Consider the following 8,431-nt stretch of genomic DNA (forward strand, 5'->3'; position numbering starts at 1 on the left):
CAATAAATTTGTTAATGGCAAAAACGAAGCGTTCCAATTGTCATCGTCGCTGGCTCCAACGGCGGTTTTTGAGAAAATCATTGCAAATATAATTGCCACGGTCTTGTCTGAAAAAACCATTGCTACATATTAGCAACGTTTTTTGAAAAGAAAAATCTAACGTAACATATAAGAATACGAATTATTTATTGTGGTGTATATAATTATCAAAGGTTCATTTGAAAACTGTCGCTATGCATTGCAATGCAATGATTTACCTTGCAACGACATTTTATATGTCAATGGTACATAAACCGTCGCAAAATTGAATTTGTGATGGTTTTAAAAAACCGTCGTTAGATTTAAAAAAAAAAACAGTCAGCACTGTTTTTTCTTATAGTGATATCAATTTTGCTTTTATTTGACAAAGTTTAATGGAACGAGGAGTATCATTTCATTCAGAAGAGGAATCCCCTTCTTCATGCAAAGCAATGGAGGAATCGGCTTCCTTATAGAGAGCTATATTTCTCTCAAGATCGATGAATTTCTTTTCCACGTCGGCTATATCTTCCAGTAGAGATTTTGGACCAACTGCACCCTCTGAATCATTTCCTCCATTGCCATTTTCTCTCGACTCGGTTTCCAAGTCATGCGGTCTCTTATTTTTTGGCTGAAAACCAGGAGGATGATCACTGCAGACAGGCCTTTTTCCGGCACCTGATATGAGTTTTTGCCACCAGAATATATATCTGGTGGTAACATTGGACTCAAACAGGCGAGCAGGAATGTAGTAGAGCTTCTCATCTTCGATGGGCCTCGTGTAATATTCCATGGAACGATTATTGAAAAAGCAAAATTAATTCACCAAATCCTTGTAGGATTTTGTTTGGGAAAATGGCGAGACACCACCATTTTTGTTACCATTTATTAAATTTAATTTTCAAAATATTATAAATTAAGTTTTAATGTTTTATATATAAATAGTAAAAGAATGTATTTATTTTAATTTTGAAGAGAAACTAAAATGAACTGAAAATGAATTTTTTCAACCATTTTTTTTAAAATAGGTTCTACATTTTCTACCAAATGTTGGCAAGCTGAGACGAATCGGAACAAATCGACTCATTTTGACAGCTCTAACGCTAAGAGATACGAGTAATATTATTTAATCATGATCATCACCTAGAGATACACGGATCAGTCGCCGATAACTAGATGAGGCGGATAAAAATTAAGGCTTGATGATGTTAATTAGTGTGGCATATGGTAAAACAACAACATTTAACTTACATAATTAATTTATATATATTACAACATGTACCAGATGCCAGGAGTTCCTAGCTCTGCAAAATCACCACGTGATTTTCTTGCGTAAAATTTACAACTGAATAAAAAAAATCCATCAAACTGTATGATACCTCTATCCCAAGTCTGTTAGAATATAACACTCTAACGACAACTTGAATTAGTCATTTTCGTTAACAAAATTATGGTTATCGTTTAATTGTTTTGAAAACTCATTGTGTAGTCACACTTGAACGGGCTGGATCTTGCTCAAAGCAAATTTAATCGCTAGCCTGACACTCTTCCGGATGAATATGGATTGGAATATCATTTGCCTTTTATGCGTGATCATTATTTTCACATATATAATCTTCTAAATTTTTATATAGATCCTAATATTGGAATTATATGTAAATTGATCATATTTATAATGAAAAAAAAATTTGACATTAAAAAATAATATTTTTTAATGAACCGGTTTGGATCGGAGATATATCTCACAAAATTGAGACGTGAGACACTCTATTTTTTTTTAAAAAAAAATACACACACTAAGACCTTTTCGAAAATTACCCTTCATGTGTGTGTGTATCTATATCATATGAAAATATTGTAAAAAAAAAAAAAAAAAAAGGTCTCATAAATCAAGGAATTTGTTTACCTGATATGATATATCTATTATCTAACCCGTCCGACAAAATTAGAGAGTATAGTTGAAATTGAATCACAACTGAGATTATTTAATGATATACACTTTTGACGTTCCTATAATATTGTGTGTAAATGGTTGGTAGATATATACTTTAATTAAACAAATTATAAAGCAACTAATTTTTATAAGATTAAATATAAAAATGCTTAAATTTAATTTTCCTATAAATGAGTGAGATTTTAAAAAATAATTATTTTTGTAAAAATGAATATGCGTTGGATTTTTATTTAACAATATATATATATATATATATATATATATATATATATATATATATATATATATATATATATATATATATATATATATATTTATTTATTTATTTAATTAATAATCTAGCTCTTTACTAAATAATTTGCAATCAATTTGGTGAATCCTTAATTAATTTTACAAACGTACCTTCAAATCCTCCTTTTAACAATTCCTACCTTAAACTTATATCCAATTAAATTCTTGAATATTCGAAATTTTTAAATATAAACAGTTGTAATTTTTAATATTTTGACTAAATTGAAATTTTATAATAATAAAAAATTATCACACTTAATATTTTATTTATTTCCTGTTTATAATTATATGCAAAAATGCGGACAATACAATCGAATAAATAAATGATGATGATGATGATGATATTTTCTGTATATTAAAATAAATAAATAGCAGTGGAACAATACAACCTCAAAATTTGGACTTATCCAAGAACCAACCACAAAACCCACCGACCATACTCATACAACATTTTCTGTCCGATATTCTCTATAGAAATTGAAAATCAAACCTTAATTAAGCATGCATAATGTATTTATTATAAGTTTGTATTAATTAACTAAATCAATTGATGCATAAAATACATTTGCATTTCTCCATATACATGATGTCTGAAACTTTATAGAAATGAATTCTTCATATTGATTTTCAGTAGTGGCACCATGCATTCTATGGCCTGTACAAGAAGTTGAATCCTCAACATTTACTATATTTATAAATGGAAAAAGACTTTATGAATATCCCAAAAAAAAAAGAAATGAAACTTTGTTTGACTGCAAATGCGGTTTCTTGATCCTTCTTATAAACCTATATGTAGTAAAAACACATCGTTACTGCGGGTAACTCAGAAAGTGCTGCAAATTGCAACCTTGTCCGCACACTTTTGACCACAGGAAAACACCAACTTCTCGTATATTGTAATCTAAACATAGTAACTAAACATAGTAGCCCTTCGATCTCTCTTATCAATAGGAAATTTGATCAGAAAACAGACCGAGTTCAAGAACCTGTGTTAATTCGCTAGAGAATAAGATTGAGCCAGTTCTGATTCGGCACGTCCCCGTCTCGGAGCGTGAAGATGGCGGCAGGCGGGAGTTGTATCATGATAGCCGGGTTATCTGTGATAGACGGGTTATCTGAACCCACAGATAACCAACCCCTTGGGATTTCCCCCTCTTCGTCTGTATTATTCATCGTGGGTTTTGGAGATGGCACTCCCACTTCTCTAGCAGCCGTCTCTCGCCACTCCTTCACTACCTCCGCCTCCGACAGCCCGCTAGCGCGACTCCATTTTCTTCCTCCATACTGGAGGAAGACGAAGGCATGAGCTCCTGTTTGAGCGCACATTTTTTCCGTCGCTTTCAGTATATGGTTTTTGCTGCTCAAAAATGAAGACAAACGGCGTCTGCTCGATTCTTCTGTGGCCATTTTTGTTCAGAAACAAATTACGATGAAATTGATAAGGTGAGAGCGTGGGGGCTGTTTTTTCAATTCATTGGTTACTCTGTGTTTTTCAAAAGGAAATCATGGTAATATAATGGAATCGATCAAGAAATTTTAACAAACAAAGTGCGGGAAATGAGTTGGCTTTTTTCTTACCGTTGGAGAGTTATTACAACAGAATTACAAAACAGACCAATACTAACAAACTTGACACGTAATCTGAAAAGAAACGAAAAGGATGTTGAGAGAAATTCTTGTTCCCTCTGTGACTATATCAATTGCAATATTATGTATAGGGAAATAAAAATCTTATCATTCACTTGTTTGTGGAATGGTAGTGTACTGGTGAATTTACGATTAATCGGAAACTTTTTCATGGATAGTTTTTCAAATTTATCCAGCTTTACTAATTGGTCACAAAGGGGAAGGAAGTGGTTGCATTAAAAACTGCTACTAATTTTACATGACTACAAGAATCTTGAATTGAAAAATGAAGCTATATTCATGATCTCACAATAACTTGTTTTTACTCAAGTCTGAAACCTTACTTGATGGCCCCATACCTTCTTTGGTGAGAATTGCGAGAAGTAAAATACAAATATTTTGAGACATTTCACCTTCCTAGTCCCTCTTTGCTATATTTTTTTATGAAAATCTGGAAACACCTCACTGAGCATTGATATTTATTTCCATTCTCTCTGAGGGAGTCTCTAGTATTTTTTGGTGCTTTTGGTGAAATATGCAGTTTTATTACGTCTCTTGTAATTGCGAGATTTTGACTTCATGCAATTAGAGTATATGCCCCAAAAGTTGTCAAATATTGATTGTAAAGTTTGGGTGGTGGTTTTGTGTTAAGATTGGAACTTAGACCTAACTCAACCCCAAAAGCTAGCTCAAGGGGGGAGGATTGCCCAAGACCATATATACCACTCAAAGGTTAATTATCTAACCGATGTGGGACATTTAACACACCCCTCTCACGCCCAAGAATGAACATCTGGAGCGTGGAGTTTACAAATGACCCAATTGTGGGCTGAACGGGTGGCCTAATTATAGGCAGTCCAACACATAACGGTGAAACCAGGGCTCTGATACCATGTTAAGATTGGAACTTGGACCTAACTCAACCCCAAAAGCTAGCTCAAGGGGGGTGGGGTTGAGTTAGGTCCAAGTTCCAATTTTAATATGGTATCAGAGCCCGGGTTTCACCGTTATGTGTTGGACTGCCTATAATTAGGCCACCCGTTCTGCCCATAATTGGGTCATTTGTAAACTCCACGCTCCAGATGTTCATTCCTGGACGTGAGAGGGGTGTGTTAAATGTCCCATATTGGTTAGATAATTAACCTTTGAGTGACATATATTGGCTTAGACAATCCTCCCCCCTTGAGCTAGCTTTTGGGGTTGAGTTAGGTCCAAGTTCCAATCTTTACATGGTATCAGAGCCCGGGTTTCACCGTTATGTGTTGGACTGCCTATAATTAGGCCACTCGTTCTGCCCACAATTGGGTCATTTGTAAACTCCACGCTCCAGATGTTCATTGCTGGGCGTGAGAGGGGTGTGTTAAATGTCCCACATCGGTTAGATAATTAACCTTTGAGTGGTATATATGGAATTGGACAATCCTCCCCCCTTGAGCTAGCTTTTGGGGTTGAGTTAGGTCCAAGTTCCAATCTTAACATTTTGTGTTTTAAATCAACGATCTTTCTTTACTGTGTTATCCGATTATATTTGCCTGCCACTATTTCTCGTGGTTATTTGGATTAGAACTTGATGTTATCTGTGTGGTATCAGTGTTTGTAGCATTGATTTCTCTTCATTTTTAAGTTTTTTGTTGGTATTTAAGTCCACTAATTATTTTATTTCTTACAAACAGGTACCAGTTTCTTACATTTCTGAAGCTGTTTACAAGACCTTGATTGACTGGATCAATCATTTCTCCTATGATGCTTTAGGGACCTTTGTGTGCTGGTCATTTGACGGAATTCTCGCTGGCTTGGTAACCCAATTGTTGGGGCCTAAGGGCTCAAGGAAAGGAATTCAGCCAGCATCCTCGAAGTCTCAGGTATGTATGATTGATTTTTCCCTTTTTCTGTATCTCATTCAATTAATTGTTCTCTCCTAATGGCAGTTGTAAAGATCTCTTTTGTTTGAAATTCCCTGAATAACTATTGTTTTACATGAAAAATTTCTTCTACAAATACCCTCTGTACTTAAAAGTTACACCATGTGACATCATTAGCCATCACTTTTAGTGCAAAAACAAATACATCCAAGGTTTCATTTTTTTGGCACTGTGCACATGCTTATTCAATATGGGAGGTATTATCGAAGGAGTATTTATTGTTGTTAAATAATTTTTGGATAATGTTTGATAATATTCTGTGAGTTCTCTTGTCATGTGTGACTTATGATATATTGAAGTTTACTTGAAGCACATTCCTGTTGATGATTATGAGCTAGGGCATTATGTTTCTCAGGTTGCACATGCATGGAGAAAGATACAGCTACATCATTGCCCTTGTGTTACCTCCTGAATAAAAAATGAACCTAACTCATGAGAAGGTTTATTTTTTTGCTAGATTGTTAAACTTCATATTATCAACTACGTTCCTATTTTTAGCTAATATTGGTTGTACATCCGACTGATCAGTTTTGAACAAGATCTGTATTTTTATCAAGGGAATTGTTATTAATAGATTTTTCTTGGGAATCAGTATTCCTGCTTAATCACTCAATTCAGTGGCATGGCTTACTTCCTAGTAACAGCATACCATAACATATTGTTGATTCTGAGCGTCGTCATCTCATCTAGCCTTCTGGTACATACTAATTGAGTAAATGTTGATATTGCAGTTTGCCATCTTTTTAGTATTAGCAATGGTATTAAGGCGGAAGCCTGATGTACTACTAACTGTATTACCAAAATTCATGCAAAATTCGAAATATCAAGGACAAGATAAGCTTCCATTTATTATATGGATGATTGTTCAGGTGAGTAAATCATGTTTATCCTCTTTGAAATTAGTTCTGATAAGAGCTACTCCTTGATCCCTGTTCCTTTTGACATTTTTATTTCATACTAAAGTTTAACCCATTTGTGTAGGCCTGTCAAGGAGATCTGGCTGTTGGATTGTACCTATGGGCACATCATATTTTGCCAATTCTTGGAGGAAAATCAGGGTCTAACCCACAGTGTAGGGACTTGGTTTTGCAGCTAGTTGAAAGGTTTAATGTCTTGATTCTTTTCAGCACTTGCTAGTTACTGCAATTGATACTTAACTGTGCTTTGGATTAATAATGTTTTACTTTGAATTAATAAATCCTTTGATCCATGCCTTAGCATGCTGGCTGCACCTAAAGCTCGCGTTGTATTAGTGAACAATGCTGTTAGAAAAGGGGAGCGCTTGATAGCACCGGAATCACTGGACCTCCTGTTACGTTTAACATTTCCTGCTTCTCCTGCACGAGTTAAGGTAGGTTTAACATTTCCACCTCCATGAGACCATGACTGATACTTTTCTTTCTTCTAGGCGAAAGAAAACAAAAGTCTGGTAGTTTCAAAAACTGATTAATTTATTGATATTTTCAGTTTTCACCTACAAATTTAAAGCTAATTTTGTTTCTTCTTTTAAAACAAAAATTAGTGGATAGCTTGTTTTCACTTTATACTATTTATAAACAGTGCTTGTTTATTGAATTTTACAGAGTATCAAACAAGTTTTTGAAACATTTTAAGGATCATTCAGAACGTTTCTGAATAAGTGTCTAAAATTTGTTTCTGGAACCCACTGCAAAAAAAAATCAATCCATGGGTAGGTATTGTAGAGGACATTTGCATGGTGTCAAGCAGTTCTGGCAAGTTCTCTTTGTGCTTCTGTTTTCCAGATGGTTCAGATTTTTATCGCTGATTCTGTATAATAGGCTACTGAAAGATTTGAGGCAATCTACCCCATTCTAAAAGAGGTTGCTCTTACTGGTTCTCCTGGAAGCAAAGCTATGAACATGTTAAGTAACCCAAATCCCTTAACGTAACGCAACTCTTAGAGTACGTACAGGGATTCGATCAAACTCCATAAAAAAAACCTATATCTAATAATTAAGAGATCAACAAGGATTTCAAAACTCTATATATAAAAAAAATAAAAATTAACCATCACAATTTTATATATATTTGAGATCGATCGATCAACAAGGAATTCCAAAATTTGCAACACACACACACACACAGACACAGCATGCATAGGTAGCAAACGAAACTAAAATATGCGATCAATTGTAGGTCGAGCCGAGGGAATTGGCATCTCAAAGCGGCAGAGGGGGCAATAGGGACTAGTGCTGAGCCATCTTGTGATGCAATCCCCGTGAAACATATGGGAGCACGGCATACATACACCCTTGTCGCAACCGATCACGAAGTCTTCCAAACAGATTGAGCAGCTTGTCCCACGACTTGTATCAACAATAATCTCATTCTTAAGAATCGATGAATGCTTCAAAGATTCGATGGATGCTTGGCGGCTAATATCTGCACGGCTAAAAAAAGTCCCATGATAGACGGGGTCACGCTCCAAATCTCGGATATCTACACGATGGTTTGTATTCCTATTAACAATTTGTTTGTGGATGAGAGTAAAATCGATGTGAAGGTGCAACTTCATGTTGGACATGGGTCTGGTGACGAGAGTGTTCCAGGCCTCTTCTACTGCCTTCATGGCCAGGGTTTTTCGATCCGAAATCGATAA

The 8,431-nt window shown here is 35.0% G+C and overlaps 1 protein-coding gene across 1 annotated transcript; it reads left to right on the forward strand.

Annotated features, from left to right (window-relative positions):
- The first annotated feature begins 5,396 nt into the window (after positions 1-5,396).
- LOC140835509 (uncharacterized) lies at positions 5,397-8,431 on the forward strand. The gene is made up of 7 exons (XM_073201001.1): positions 5,397-5,751; positions 6,167-6,251; positions 6,543-6,680; positions 6,793-6,914; positions 7,030-7,162; positions 7,611-7,717; positions 8,188-8,431. Exons 2-7 carry the CDS (start codon positions 6,231-6,233, stop codon positions 8,429-8,431), a joined length of 765 nt encoding a protein of 254 aa, XP_073057102.1. The 5' UTR covers positions 5,397-5,751; positions 6,167-6,230.

The sequence above is a fragment of the Primulina eburnea genome, chromosome 6 (assembly GCF_022965805.1).
Source record: "Primulina eburnea isolate SZY01 chromosome 6, ASM2296580v1, whole genome shotgun sequence".
NCBI lineage: Eukaryota > Viridiplantae > Streptophyta > Magnoliopsida > Lamiales > Gesneriaceae > Primulina > Primulina eburnea.